Source organism: Ranitomeya imitator, chromosome 10, assembly GCF_032444005.1.
Source record: "Ranitomeya imitator isolate aRanImi1 chromosome 10, aRanImi1.pri, whole genome shotgun sequence".
Taxonomy (NCBI): Eukaryota; Metazoa; Chordata; class Amphibia; order Anura; family Dendrobatidae; genus Ranitomeya; species Ranitomeya imitator.
Window position 1 is genome coordinate 68,227,436 of NC_091291.1, and position 16,405 is coordinate 68,243,840.

General features: G+C 43.0%; 1 protein-coding gene across 2 annotated transcripts in view; it reads left to right on the plus strand.

The window, feature by feature from the left end:
* Positions 1-16,405, plus strand: part of ISOC2 (isochorismatase domain containing 2) — a 241,972-nt gene that overhangs the window by 60,383 nt on the left and 165,184 nt on the right. For both annotated transcript variants that reach the window (XM_069740720.1, XM_069740721.1), the window contains exon 2: positions 1,235-1,375. In XM_069740720.1, coding sequence (XP_069596821.1) covers positions 1,244-1,375 — 132 coding nt within the window. In that variant the 5' untranslated portion in view covers positions 1,235-1,243. The remainder of the gene's footprint in view (positions 1-1,234; positions 1,376-16,405) is intronic.

Sequence of the window (16,405 nt, forward strand, 5' to 3'; positions counted from 1 at the left end):
CAAAAAACTCTCTTAGGATCTAAAAAAAAGAATTGTTGCTGTATGTCAACATGGCCTAGGCTATAAGAAGATTACCAACACCCTAACACTGAGCTGCAGCATGTTGTCCAAGACCATACAGCGGTTTTATAAGACAGGTTTCACTCAAAACTCGCCATTGTCCATCAAGATAGTTGAGCGCACATGCTCAGCGTCATAGCCAAAGCTTATCTTTACAAAATAGACATATTAGTGCTGTAAGCATTACCGCAGAGGTTACAGGGGGTCAGTGCTCAGACCATAGGCTGCACACTGCATCAAATTGGTCTTATGTGTCTGTTGTCCCAGGAGGAAGCCTCTACTAAAGAGAATACACAAGAATGCTTGCTGTTTACTGAAGACAAGCAGACTAAGGTCATGAATTACTCTAACCATGTCTTGTGATCTGATTAGATCAAGATAAACGTATTTGGTTTAGATGGTGAGAAGTATAAAGACAAGTGTATCTTGCCTACAGTGAATCATGGTGGGAGTGTCTTGATTGGTTTGGGGCTGCATGAGTGCTGCCACCTGTGGGAAGCTACAGTTCATTGAGGGAAACATGAATGACAACGTGTACTTTGACATAGTGAAGCATAGCATGATCTCGTCCCTTCGGAAACTGGGCCGCAGGGCAGTATGCCAACATAACGACCCCAAACACACATCCAAGACGACCACTGTCTTGCTAAAGAAACTGAAAGCTGCTGGACTGTTCAAGCATGTCTCCAGACCTAAACCCTATTGAGCGTTTTTGGGGCATCCTCAAACAAGGTGGAGGAGCTCACGGTCTCTAACATTCACCTGCTCCGTGGATGTCGCTTTGTAGAAGCGGAAGAGGATTCCAGTGGCAACCTGTGAAGCTCTAGTGACCTCAATGCCCAAGAGAGTGAAGGCAGTTCTTGAAAATAATGGTGGACACACAAAATATTGACAATTTCGGTACAGTTTGGCCTTTTTCACAATATGTGATGTATTGACTTTTTTTGCCAGTGGTTTAAACATTAATGGCTGCGTGTTGAGTTATTTAGATGGCGCGCCAAATTTACACCAGCTGTACGCTGACTACATTGTATCAAAGTGTCATATCTTCAGTGTTGTCTCAATGAAAAATATAATAAAATGTTTACAAAAATGTAAGGGGTGTACTCATTTTTGGGATATACTGTATGTTTATTGATCTATAAATCTCTCTATTTTAATCCTTTTTTTTTAGATAAAGAAAATGTCACTGAGTCGTATAGGAAAGCTGGGCCAACACTCAAGTGTTCTATTTTTATGTGATATGCAAGAGAAGTTCCGCCATAGTATATCCTTCTTTAATCAGATTGTGTCTGTGTCGGCACGAATACTTCAGGTAAAAAAAATTGCATATAAAAAAATTTTAAGTCATAAAAATTTGATAGTTGTGTTTAAAGAAGCACTCTAAGGCAAAATGAGCACACAGCGCCATATAGTATGATGAGAGCAATGTATTAAGAAGACGAAAACTTTGATGGTAGGAGTGCTTCTTTAACTCCAGACAGCCATCCAGCATCTTTACAAATGAAAGGATTATAAATAAACCAAATTTCTCACTATTATATCTGAGAGACCTGGCTATGACCACTAACTTGTGACTCTGACACCTTAAGCCGGTTTCACACATCCATAAATCATGGACTGTTCTCGCATCAGAAGACCTGGTGCGACCGTAAATAAAATAGACAAGTCTGTGCAAAAAATTATGCTTTTTCCTCATACTGCCTAACAAAAAGTGGAATAAAAGTGCAATAAAAAAGACAAATATAAATAACAATAATATCGCTGAAAACGTCATCCTGTCCCACTAAAAAACATGCTGCTATACAGCTCTAATAGAGGAAAAAAAAGTTATAGCTCTCAGAATAAAGTGATGTCATTTTTTTTTCTATAAAATAGTTTTTGTTCAAAAGTGACAAAACATAAAAAAGGGGTGGTGTCGCTGTAATCGTACTGACCCAAAGAATAAAGCTGGTTTCAATTCTACCACATGCGTAATGACATAAAAAAACACCTCAAAAGCAATTCCTGAATTGTTGGTTTTTGTTAATTATGCCACCCTTCCAAAGTGAAAATGGCACCAATAAAAAGGTCAACTCATTCCTCAAAAAACAAGCCGTCAACGTGACTCTGTTGGCCGAAATATGGAAAAAATTATAGCTATCAAAATATGGCGACGCACAAGTGTTTTTTAGTGTGTGACAGCAGCCAAACATAAAATAATGATTACAGCATAACCCCCCCCCCCCCCAAAAAAAAAAAACAAAAAAAAAAAACTGCTGAATTGTTGGTTCTTGTTCCTTCTGCCTCTGAAAAATCAGAATAGAAAGTGATCAAAAAATATCATGTGCCAAAAATGGTACCAATGGAAACGACATCTCGTCCCACAAAAACACAAGCCCTCACATGACTATGTCAGCAGAAATATGGAGAAATGAAAAGCTCTCATAATATGACAATACAAACTCTAGTTTTTGCAATAAAAAAGGCATCTTTTAGTGTGTGACTGCAGCCAAACCTAAAAAAATATCAATCTGGTATCGCTGTAATCGCACCGACCCAAAGAATAAGGTCATCTAATCACTTATACCGCACAAGGAACAGCATAAAAATATAAAACCAATTCTTCATCTGCTGTTGAATTTTTCATTCTGCCTCCCAAAGATCACAGTAAGGCTCGGCTCACATCCTGCACTCTACGCTGAGCGATTACACTTTGTTTTTGTGTATATCTCTGAAATATGTGATTCAGATGGAATCCCTGGCGGAAGGTTCCCTATATTCAGGCAGACGGAGGCACTGTGGACACCGTCTGGTCTATGATCGGAATGGATCCCTCAGGAGTTTAATCTGAATCGCATCACTCAGAGATTTAGCTGGAAACCCCAAAGTAAGTACTCAATGTAGGGCACAGGATAAATGTGATCCAGTATGTTATGTAAAATCTTCCCAATCAAAACTTCAAATCATTCCATAGAAAAATCAAGTCCCAACTCAGGTCCGTCATCTGTTAACTGAAATATAGGCGTCTTCCATGTTACTGGAAGTACAAAGGCTCTGGAAAAGGGCAATGGCTCCTCACCGCTTAAAAGAAATTCAGCAAATTTTGTTCTCCCAAATCCAAATGCCCCCTCTCTTCAGATTCCCAGTGTGCCTAAGGCTAGGTTCACATTGCGTTAATGGGTTAACGCTAGCGGACTCCGTTGCATGGCGAAATTGTCGCAATTAACGCCATGCAACGGATCCGTTAGCGCACCCATTGACGGCAATGTGCTAACGGATCTCTAGCGCATCGCTAGCGCATGCCATTTTCGGCACGCGCTAGCGATGTCCCGTTAGTTTCGGACGGACCGCGGATGCTGCTTGCAGCGTCCGAGGTCCGTTCCTCGCTAGCGCAGATTGGGTATCTGCGCTAGCGGGATCGGCAAACGCGATCCCTTTTGGGACATTGCGTTAGCGCAGTCCGTTGCGCTAGCCTAAACCACATTTAGCATCCACATGTTTGGCATTCCTGTAGTGATGAGAGCCCGCCTAATTTACGGGTGCGTATCTCCAGAAGCATGAGGTGGGCACATTGTACGGGCACTACAACATACTGGGCACACCAATGGTAGTTTGCAATTTTCACTCAGCAACATCCACTTCTACTTGTTTCTGGAAAACACCTATGGAATCAAAATAGTCACTATACCTGTAGATAAATTCCTGAAGGGGTGTCATTTCCAAAATGGAGTCACTTGATGGAGGATTGTGTTCTTGTTGAACTGTATATGAAGTCCACAAATTATTCTAGGAAAATCTGAGCTCCAGAAGGCAAATAGCGCTCCGTCCCTCACATGTCTTGCCGTATGGCTAAGTAATACTGTACAGTCACAGACGGGGTATTTCTACATTCAGAAGAAATTGTGGGACATATTTTGGTGCCATTTTTACCCATTTCACAGTGTGAAAATGTAAATTGTAAAACAAAATTTTGGTAGTAAAAATGTAGTTATTTTTTCTTCACTGTCCAAAAATATAAAATGTGACACACCCATCACATGATGTCAATATGAACACTGCACCCCTAGATTAATTTGAGAGGGGTAGTGTGTAAAAATATGGTCACTTATGGATGGTCGGGGGGGATTCTGCTGTTCTGGCACCTCATGGGCTCTCCCAGTGGGTCATGGCACCCGCAAACCATGACAGTAAAATCTGCACTATAATCTGGGTGCTCCTTCCTTTCTGAGCTTTGCACTGTTCCTGAAAAGCATTTTCCTATTACAGGTAGGGTGTTGGTGCACTCAGGATACATTTTTACACAAACTGAGGTCCATTTTTTCCTACTAGCCCATAGAAAAATGTAAAACTTGGGGCTAAAACAACATTTTAGTCATATAAATTTAATTATTCTTTCTTCACTGCCCAATGGTATCTGTGAAGAACATGTAGTATCAATATGATCACTGCATTCCTAGATTAATTAATTTGGGGGGTGTAGTTTGTAAAATGAAGTCCGTTATGGCGGGTTTCTTCTCCTGGCACCTCAGGGCCAATATGACATTACCCTTTCAAACCATTCCAGCAAAATCTGAGCTCCAGTATGGCTTCCGATTTCCTTCTGAGCTTTGCACTGTGCCTCAAAATATTTTTTTCCCTTTTTTCTGTGTACTCAGCAGAAATTTCACAACAAATTTTGGAGTCTACTTTCTCCTATCTTTGTGAAAATGAAAAAAAAACATGGGGATAAAGCAATATTTTTGTGAGAAAAATATATTTTTTACATATTCACAGATCAATGTTGTAAAATTCTGTGAAGCCTCTGTGCGTTCAAGGAGCTCACCACACGTCTATATAAATTTCTTGAGGTGTCTAGTTTCCAAAATGGGGTCACTTATGGGAAGTTCCACTGATTATGCCAATCAGGCGCTCTCCAAATGCGACATTACACCCACAGACCATTTAATCAAAATCTGCGTTTCAAAACGTCACTCCTTCCTTTCTAAGCTCTGCTGTTGGCCCAGACAGTTGTTTTTTCCCACAACTTCTTGAATGTGGTTTTGAGCAGTTTTCAGAATGGTGTAATTTTGGGGGATTTTCTGTCATATAGGTCCCTCAAAGTCACTTCAAATGTGATGTGTTCCCTAAAAAAATGTACAAATTTGAAAATTTTGTTGGAAAAATAAATCACTGGTCAACTTTTAACCTGTCTTATCTTCCTAACAAAAAAAAATGTTTCAAAAATTGTGCTGATGTAAAGTAGACATGTAGGAAGTGTTATTTATTAACTATTTGTGTGACTTTACTCTCTGACTTAAGGGCATAAAAATTAAAATTTCTCTAAAACACCCCCCACGACAGTACCCCGGACGATGTTTCCTAATAGGGACAGGAAACATAAAGAGGTCAAATAGCAATTCCCACATCGTCCCCTCTGTGTTTTTTGCTGTCCCTCTCAGGGATGAAGAGGTTATCTGAAGGTGTCCTGTGATGGCGGCAGACACCTAGAAGAAAATATACGTATTCGGGCAGCAGGGGACCGACAGGCTTACCTCTCCTCCCCAGACGCTGCTCCCATATCCGTAAGGGACTCGGCACTCCTCTCCAGTCCGCACCTCCAGGCAAGGTCTGAGGGTTTCTTCGGGCTGAAGGCCGCTCTGAGCTCTCCAGCCCCATCTCCCCCCTGCTCTGCTGGGAAAAAAGCACCTTTGTTTCCAACACATGCACGTTTGGTTCTGTACATGTCGACAGCGCCAGAAGTGACGTCAGACGTCAGTCTCAGAATGATGACGCAGTTAAGGTTCTTGCGTTCCACTCTAGAACGCATCGCAAATGATCGCTATGGGATAGCGGTTCCAGTGCAGGCAGGGGTTGAACCCTGCTCTTCACACCTGTTTATCAAGGGAAGGCTGTTCTCTAATGAAAAGTACATGTGCTGGATCCGAACTCCCATATAAGAGCCCCGCATAAGGAAGGCACCTCATGGTAGGTAGGACCAACTCTGTGTGTGTTGTCATGAAGGTGCCAGGTTCTTCCCGCTCTGCATCTGTAGATCCAAGCGCCTTTCCGATCCCAGTAAGAATATGGGAACTGGGTATCCATCCCCTGGGTGCAGGTACAATAAATTACTATTCCTTCTTTTCTCTCTTTCAGGGGGACAAGGAACCTGCACTGGGGAGCAAATCCAAGGTTTCACGCAAATGTGCAGTCTGCGCAAAGAAACTGTTTTTTTTTTCACATATAACACCTTTATGAAAAGAGTGCATGGAGAAGGTCATCAGGGAGGAACAACCTTCCTAATGGAAGAGATTAAGGTCGTAGTCCCCCAGGAAATAAAAACATTCCTGGCCGCTTTCTCCCAGCTCACACCCTACCCCAATATCCCTGCAGAGTCTAAAAAGAGAAAAAATTAGCGAGGAAGGGGACGATGACTCTCAGGATGAAATCTCCATTCCAGAAGAACTAGTTCTGGACCTGGAAACCTCTCAACAGGAGAGATACTAGTTCTCCTCTGAAAATATAGAAGAACTCCTTATGGTGATAAGGAGAACTATGGAGGTAGAGGAGGAGAGAACTTCCCAGACAGTACAAGAAGAGATGTTCGACAGTCTCCGATCAAGGATGAAACAAATATTTCCTATCCATAAACATTCGGGACCTGGTACTAAAGAAGTGGGAATACCCAGAAAAAAGGCTGACCACTCCCACTGAGCTAAAGGACAGATTCCCCGTAGACGTGGAAATGGCTGCATTGCTGGTTAGAAATATGAAAATTGACATCCAGATTGCATAGGTAGCCAAAAAGATTACCCTGTGCACAGTGTTCCCACCTTGTATAGCCCATTGGTCTATACAAGCTTTATACCTATTCAGTTAACGTGTAAACCCTTCTGCAGATTATATGATTAGCTACAGTTATGGCCAAAAGTATTGACACCCCTGCAATTCTGTCAGATAATACTCATTTTCTTCCTGAAAATGATTGCAAACACAAATTATTTGTTATAATTATCTTCATTTAATTTGTCTTAAATGAAAAAAACACAAAAGAATTGTCCTAAAGCCAAATTGGATATGATTCCACACCAAACATAAAAAATGGCGTGGACAAAAGTATTGGCACTGTTCGAAAAATCATGTGATGCTTCTCTAATTTGTGTAATTAACAGCACCTGTAACTTACCTGTGGCACCTAACAGGTGTTGGCAATAACTAAATCACACTTGCAGCCAGTTGACATGGATTAAAGTTGACCCAACCTCTGTCCTGTGTACTTGTGTGTACCACATTGAGCATGGAGAAAAGAAAGAAGACCAAAGAACTGTCTGAAGACTTGAGAAACCAAATTGTGAGGAAGCATGAGCAATCTCAAGGCTACAAGTCCATCTCCAAAGACCTGAATGTTCATGTGTCTACTGTGCGCAGTGTCATCAAGAAGTTTAAAGCCCATGGCACTGTGGCTAACCTCCCTAGATGTGGACGGAAAAGAAAAATTGACAAGAGATTTCAACGCAAGATTGTGCGGATGTTGGATAAAGAACCTTGACTAACATCCAAACAAGTTCAAGCTGCCCTGCAGTCCGAGGGTACAACAGTGTCAACCCGTACTATCCTTCGGCATCTGAATGAAAAGGGACTGTATGGTAGGAGACCCAGAAAGACCCCACTTCTTACCCCGAGACATAAAAAAGCCAGGCTTGAGTTTGCCAAAACTTACCTGAAAAAGCCTAAAACGTTTTGGAACAATGTTCTCTGGTCAGATGAGACAAAAGTAGAGCTTTTTGGGCAAAGGCATCAACATAGAGTTTACAGGAGAAAAAAGAGGCATTCAAAGAAAAGAACACGGTCCCTACAGTCAAACATGGCAATGGTTCCCTGATGTTTTGGGGTTGCTTTGCTGCCTCTGGCACTGGACTGCTTGACCGTGTGCATGGCTTTATGAAGTCTGAAGACTACCAACAAATTTTGCAGCATAATGTAGGGCCCAGTGTGACAAAGCTGGTCTCCCTCAGAGGTCATGGGTCTTCCAGCAGGACAATGACCCAAAACACACTTCAAAAAGCACTAGAAAATGGTTTGAGAGAAAGCACTGGAGACTTCTGAGGTGGCCAGCAATGAGTCCAGACCTGAATCCCATACATCACCTGTGGAGAGATCTAAAAATGGTAGTTTGGAGAAGGCACCCTTCAAATATCAGGGACCTGGAGCAGTTTGCCAAAGAAGAATGGTCTAAAATTCCAGCAGAGCATTCCTTTTTGGAAGTGCATTTGAACAGCAAGGTTGATTGCTGTTGAGGGGAACTAGAAAAAAAAAATCTATAAATCTTCAGCAGAGCGAGTGTGAGCGAGCTGAGTGTGGCCTGAGCGTAAGTGTGGACGGCGGTAAGTGTGACTTGTGATTCAGTGAAGAGGTATTTGGAAAGCCTTTAACAAATACCTGTGTGAATTGGTGTGAGTTGCTGAATTGGGGGTAGCTATATTCATAAGGGTTAACTTAGGGTGGGGGCTTATAGTTAAGGGTTTATAAGGGGCAGCTGTTTGGGGCTCAAGTCCTTTTTGGAAGTGCATTTGAACAGCAAGGTTGATTGCTGTTGAGGGGAACTAGAAAAAAAAATCTATAAATCTTCAGCAGAGCAAGTGTGAGCGAGCTGAGTGTGGCCTGAGCGTAAGTGTGGACGGCGGTAAGTGTGACTTGTGATTCAGTGAATAGGTATTTGGAAAGCCTGTAACAAATACCTGTGTGAATTGGTGTGAGTTGCTGAATTGGGGGTAGCTATATTCATAAGGGTTAACTTAGGGTGGGGGCTTATAGTTAAGGGTTTATAAGGGGCAGCTGTTTGGGGCTCAAGTCCTTTTTGGAAGTGCATTTGAACAGCAAGGTTGATTGCTGTTGAGGGGAACTAGAAAAAAAAAATCTTTAAATCTTCAGCATAGCGAGTGTGAGCGAGCTGAGTGTGGCCTGAGTGTAAGTGTGGACGGCGGTAAGTGTGACTTGTGATTAAGTGACTTTGGAGTCAGGGAGTTTCCAAGGGAGGAATTACTGAATTGCTGTCTGATTTTTATTAATACTTTGTATTTATTTTTATATTTTTAATTGAACTGTTCTGTCTGGTGCAATCCCCATTAGGAAATGTGCTCCACGATTGTTAATGCCATCCAGTGCACATCTTGCCATATGTATGCAGTCCTTGAGCAGCCGATCGAGGGTGCATACTGCTGTGCGAGATGTGAGCACGTTGTGCATTTGGAAACCCAGATTCTGACTCTAAATATGCAGCTGGCAATACTGAGATCCATAGACAATATGGAGAGGAGTCTTCTGCTCACGGAGCAGACGCTCAATGGGACAGATGAGGGGGGGGATGGTGGGATGGAGCTGCAGGACAATGAAGTAGCAAGCTGGGTGACAGTTAGGAAGCTGGGTAGAGGGAAGAGTGCCAGGGAGGCTAGTCCTGATCTGGAACACCCCAATAAGTTTGCTAAGTTGGCAGATGAGGGGGGTGCCAGTACAGGGGTAGCACTGCTGCAGCCAGGCATGTCCTCTGAAAGCCGGAGGAGTGACCGCTCCAGTAAGGAGGGAAATAGGAGAGCAGGGCAGGCCAGACAGGTGCTGGTATTGAGCGACTCAATTATTAGGGGAACAGATAGGGCAATCTGTCACAAAGACAGGGATCGTCGAACGGTGTGCTGCCTACCTGGCGCTCGAGTCCGACACATCGCTGATCGGGTGGACAGATTACTGGGAGGGGCTGGTGAGGACCCAGCGGTCATGGTGCACATTGGCACTAATGACAAAGTTAGAGGTAGGTGGAAGGTCTTTAAAGATGATTTCAGGGAATTAGGCTGCAAGCTGAAAGCAAGGACCTCCAACGTAGTATTTTCCGAAATACTGCCGGTACCACGTGCCACGCCAGAGAGGCAACGGGAGATTAGGGAGGTTAATAAGTGGCTCAAGAATTGGTGTAGGAAAGAGGGGTTTGGGTTCCTGCAGAACTGGGCCGACTTCTCAGTTGGCTACAGGCTCTACGCTAGGGACGGGCTGCACCTCAATGGGGAGGGTGCAGCTGTGCTGGGGGAGAGAATGGCTAGAAGGTTGGAGGAGTGTTTAAACTAGGAATTGGGGGGGAGGGTATTCATTTTATAGGAGGGGAAGATAGTGCAGATAGAGACCTGGGCACAAATAAGGAAGTTGGGGGTGGCGGTGGCATGGGGGGTGGGGTCAGAACAGTTAATAATTTAAGAAATAGAAGTACAGAGAGGAACATAAAGTGCATGTATACTAATGCCAGAAGCCTCGCCAACAAAATGGACGAATTAGAACTAATGTTGTTGGAGCATAATTATGACATGGTGGGGATATCTGAAACGTGGCTGGATGAGAGCCATGACTGGGCTGTTAACTTGCAGGGCTATAGCCTGTTCAGAAATGACCGTACAGATAAGCGAGGGGGAGGGGTGTGTCTATATGTAAAATCGTCCTTAAAACCCATCCTGCGCGATAATATAGGTGAATTTAATGAAAATGTAGAATCCCTGTGGGTGGAGATAAGGGGAGGGGGAAAAATAATAAATTACTGATAGAGGTTTGTTATAAATCTCCAAAAATAATGGAAGCAATGGAGAATATCCTCGTAAAGCAAATAGATGAAGCTGCGACTCAAGGAGAAGTCATTATTATGGGGGACTTCAACTACCCTGAAATAGATTGGGGAACAGAAACCTGCAGTTCCAGCAAAGGTAATCGGTTTTTGACAATTATGAGAGACAATTACCTTTCACAACTGGTTCAGGACCCAACAAGAAGGGGGGCACTGCTAGACCTAATATTAACCAACAGGCCAGACCGCATATCAAATATAAGGGTTTGGGGGTCACTTGGGAAATAGCGATCACAAAATAATAAGTTTTCATGTATCCTTTAAAAAGATGTGTAGTAGAGGGGTTACAAGGACACTAAACTTCAGGAGGGCAAATTTCCAACGGATGAGAGAGGATCTTGGTGCAATTAACTGGGACGATATCCTGAGACACAAAAATACACAAAGAAAATGGGAGACGTTTATTCGCATCCTGGATAGGACCTGTGCATAGTATATACCGTATGGGAATAAACATACTAGAAATAGGAGGAAACCAATATGGCTAAATAGAGCTGTAAGGGGCACAATAAGTGACAAAAAGAAAGCATTTAGAGAATTAAAGGAAGTAGGTAGTGAGGAGGCATTAAATTAATACAGAAAATTAAATAAATTCTGTAAAAAGCAAATCAAGGCAGCAAAGATTGAGACAGAGAGACTCATTGCCAGAGAGAGTAAAAATAATCCTAAAATATTCTTTAACTACATAAATAGTAAGAAACTAAAAAATGATAGTGTTGGCCCCCTTAAAAATAGTCTGGGTGAGATGGTGGATGAGGATGAGGAAAAAGCCAATATGCTAAATGACTTTTTTTCATCAGTATTTACACAAGAAAATCCCATGGCAGACAAAATGTCTAGTGATAAAAATTCCCAATTAAATGTCACCTGCTTAACCCAGCAGGAAGTGCGGCGGCGTCTAAAAATCACTAAAATTGACAAATCTCCGGGCCCGGATGGGATACACCCTCGAGTACTGCAGGAATTAAGTACAGTCATTGATAGACCATTATTTTTAATCTTTAAAGACTCCATAATAACAGGGTCTGTGCCACAGGACTGGCGTATAGCAAATGTGGTGCCAATATTCAAAAAGGGAACAAAAACTGAACTCGGAAATTATAGGCCAGTAAGCTTAACCTCTACTGTGGGTAAAATCCTGGAGGGCATTTTAAGGGACGCTATACTGGAGTATCTGAAGAGGAATAACCTCATGACCCAGTATCAGCACGGGTTTACTAGGGACCGTTCATGTCAGACTAATTTGATCAGTTTCTATGAAGAGGTAAGTTCCGGATTGGACCAAGGGAACCCAGTGGATGTAGTGTATATGGACTTTTCAAAAGCTTTTGATACGGTGCCACACAAAAGGTTGATACATAAAATGAGAATAATGGGGATAGGGGAAAATATGTGCAAGTGGGTTGAGAGCTGGCTCAGGGATAGGAAACAAAGGGTGGTTATTAATGGAGCACACTCGGACTGGGTAGCGGTTAGCAGTGGGGTACCACAGGGGTCAGTATTGGGCCCTCTTCTTTTTAACATATTTATTAATGACCTTGTAGGGGGCATTCAGAGTAGAATTTCAATATTTGCAGATGACACTAAACTCTGCAGGGTAATCAATACAGAGGAGGACAATTTTATATTACAGGATGATTTATGTAAAGTAGAAGCTTGGGCTGATAAATGGCAAATGAGCTTTAATGGGGATAAATGTAAGGTCATGCACTTGGGTAGAAGTAATAAGATGTATAATTATGTGCTTAATTCTAAAACTCTGGGCAAAACCGTCAATGAAAAAGACCTGGGTGTATGGGTGGATGACAAACTTATATTCAGTGGCCAGTGTCAGGCAGCTGCTACAAAGGCAAATAAAATAATGGGATGCATTAAAAGAGGCATAGATGCTCATGAGGAGAATATAATTTTACCTCTATACAAGTCACTAGTTCGACCACACTTAGAATACTGTGCACAGTTCTGGTCTCCGGTGTTTAAGAAAGACATAGCTGAACTGGAGCGGGTGCAGAGAAGAGCGACCATGGTTATTAGAGGACTGGGGGGGTCTGCGATACCAAGATAGGTTATTACACTTGGGGCTATTTAGTTTGGAAAAACAAAGACTAAGGGGTGATCTTATTTTAATGTATAAATATATGAGGGGACAGTACAACGACCTTTCTGATGATCTTTTTAATCATAGACCTGAAACAGGGACAAGGGGGCATCCTCTGCGGTTGGAGGAAAAAAGGTTTAAGCATAATAACAGACACGGATTCTTTACTGTAAGAGCAGTGAGACTATGGAACTCTCTGCCGTATGATGTTGTAATGAGTGATTCATTACTTAAATTTAAGAGGGGACTGGATACCTTTCTGGAAAAGTATAATGTTACAGGGTATATACACTAGATTCCTTGATAGGGCATTGATCCAGGGAACTAGTCTGATTGCCGTATGTGGAGTCAGGAAGGAATTTTTTTCCCCAATGTGGAGCTTACTCTTTGCCACATGGGTTTTTTTTGCCTTCCTCTGGATCAACATGTTAGGGCATGTTAGGTTAGGCTATGGGTTGAACTAGATGGACATATAGTCTTCCTTCAACCTTAATAACTATGTAACTATGTAAGAAACTCATTGATGGTTACCGGAAGAGGTTGGTCGCAGTTATTTTGGTTAAAGGTTGTGCAACCAAGTATTAGGCTGAGGGTGCCAATACTTTTTTCTGGCCCATTTTGGAGTTTTGTGTGAAATGATCAATGTTTTGCTTTTTGCTTCATTCTCTTTTGTGTTTTTTCATTTAAGACGAATTCAATGAAGATAATAATACCAAATAATTTGTGTTTGCAATCATTTTCAGGAAGAAACTGAGTATTATCTGACAGAATTGCAGGGGTGTCAATACTTTTGGCCATGACTGTAAGAGTAACTTAGCGAGCAAATCTCTTGCGGATATTCTTTTTTTTTTGTTGTTTTTTCTCTATAAAATGGAATTTTATAAGAATAACAGGGAAACCCAGAGACACATCTATATACATAATTGTCTAAGGGGTACTTCCGTCTGTCTTTCCTTCTGTCACGGTTATTCGTTCGCTGATTGGTCTCAGCAGCTGCCTGTCATGGCTGCCGCGACCAATCAGCGACGGCCACAGGCCGATTAGTCCCTCCCCTACTCCCCTGCACTCACTGCCCAGCACCCGTTCCGTAATCCCCTCCACTCACCGCTCACACAGGGTTAATGGCAGCGGTAACGGCCGCGGTGTAACGCACTCCGTTACCGCTGCTATTAACCCTGTGTGTCCCCAACTATTTACTATTGATGCTGCCAATGCAGCATCAATAGTAAAAATATGTCATGTTAAAAATAATTAAAAAAACAAAAAACCTGCTATACTCACCCTTCGCCGCCTTCCTCGCTCCTCTCCACGCTTCCGGGACCGCGCCATTGCAAGCTGCAGCTTCCGCTCCCGTCCCAGGGCTGGTGTGTGGTCTGCCGTGACGTCACGGTCGGTCATGTGACCGCGACGTCATCATAGGTCCTGCTCACACCAGCCCTGGGACGGGAGCGGAAGCTGTCGCTTGCAATGGAGCGATCCAGGGAGCGTGGAGAGGAACGAGAAAGGCGGCGGAGGGTAAGTATAGCAGGACTTCAACGGGCTATAGGTGAGTATATGTTTATTTTTTTTAACGTCTCTATACTACGTGGCTCTGTGCTGGCCAATATACTACGTGACTGGGCGATATACTATATGGCTCTGCTATATACTATGTAGCTGGGCAATATACTATGTTACTGGGCAATATACTACGTGGCTCTGCTATATACTATGTGGCTGGGCAATATACCGTACTTCGTGGGCTGTGCTATATACTATGTGGCTGGGCAATACGTGACTGGGCAATATACTACGTGGCTGAGCAATATACTACGTGGCTGGGCAATATACTACGTGGCTGGGCAATATACTACGTGGCTGGGCAATATACTAAGTGGCTGGGCAATATACTACGTGGCTGGGCAATATTCTACGTGGCTGGCAATATATTACGTGGCTGGGCAATATACTACGTGGCTGGGCAATATACTACGTGGCTGGGCAGTATACTACATGGCTGGGCAATATACTACATGGCTGGGCAATATACTACGTGGCTGGGCAATATACTACGTGGCTGGGCAACATACTACATGGCTGGGCAATATACTATGTGGACATGCATATTCTAGAATACCTGATGCGTTAGAATCGTGCCACCATCTAGTACCGTATATACTTGTGTATAAGCCAAGTTTTTCAGCAAGTTTTTTTGCTGAAAAAGACCCCGCACGGCTTATACATGAGTCATTGTCCCACTTACCTGTTCTCCGATGCTTCCTGGATCGTCTGCTCGCTCCCCTGCAGTCTCGGTAAGTATTCTGGTGGCTGCTGACAGGGCCAGCAGTCGACTTTACCACTGGGACAAGTGCCGGGGTCCTGAGCAGGCCAGCGACGAGACGTATGTCTTTTTTTATTTATTGCAGCAGCAATATAGGGTATATGATCAGCATAAACTGCATTATTGAGCATTATATGAGCATCTTGTGGGGCCCATCATCAACTTTATGGAGCATTATATGTGGCATATTTTTCTGTGGGGCATCTTATGGGGCCATCATCAACTTTATGGAGCATTATATGGAACATATTTATGTATGGAGCATCTTATGGAGCTATCATCAACTTTATGGAGCATTATATTGGGCATATTTTTGTATGGAGCATTTGATGGGGGCCATCAGCAACTTTAGGGTATGTGCACGTTGCGTATTTTGCTGCGGATTCGCAGCAGTTTTCCATGCGGTTTACGGTACCATGTAAACCTATGGATAACCAAATCCGCAGTGCACATACTGTGGAAAATACCACGAGGAAATGCTGCGGTGTATTTTCCGCATGTCAATTTTTTTTGCATATTTCACAGCGTTTTACACCTGTTCCTCAATAGGAATCCGCAGATGTAAAAACGCAGGTGAAATCCGCACAAAAAATGCAAGAAATCCGCAGTAAATCTGCAGATTTGCAGATTTTACAAAGACGGTGCTGAAAAATCTGCACATGAATACGCAACGTGGTCACATAGCCTAATGGAGCATTATATGGGGGAATATTTTTGTATGGAGCATCTTATGGGGCCTGTTATGCTGTGCTATCAGGCAACACAGTGTGCAGTAATCAGCGCACATACAGTGATATGGCAATAACCCAAAAACAATAGAACAAGCTCTGAGACGTGGAAACTCTGCAGACTGCAATACCTGAACCTATCCTCACACAACTAAAAGCAGCAGTGGATTGCGCCTAACACTACCTATGCAACTCGGCACTGCCTGAGGAGCTGACTAGCCTGAAGATAGAAATACAAGCCTGACTTGCCTCAGAGAAATACCCCAAAGGAATAGGCAGCCCCCCACATATAATGACTGTTAGCAAGATGAAAAGACAAAACGTAGGAATGAAATAGATTCAGCAAAGTGAGGCCCGATATTCTAGACAGAGCGAGGATAGCAAAGAGAACTATGCAGTCTACAAAAAACCCTAAAGCAGAACCACGCAAAGGGAGGCAAAAAGACCCACCGTGCCGAACTAACGGCACGGCGGTGCACCCTTTGCGTCTCAGAGCTTCCAGCAAAAGAGAAAAGCACAGCTGGACAGAAAAAACGGAAACAAAAACAAAGAAACACTTATCTAGCAGAGCAGCAGGCCAC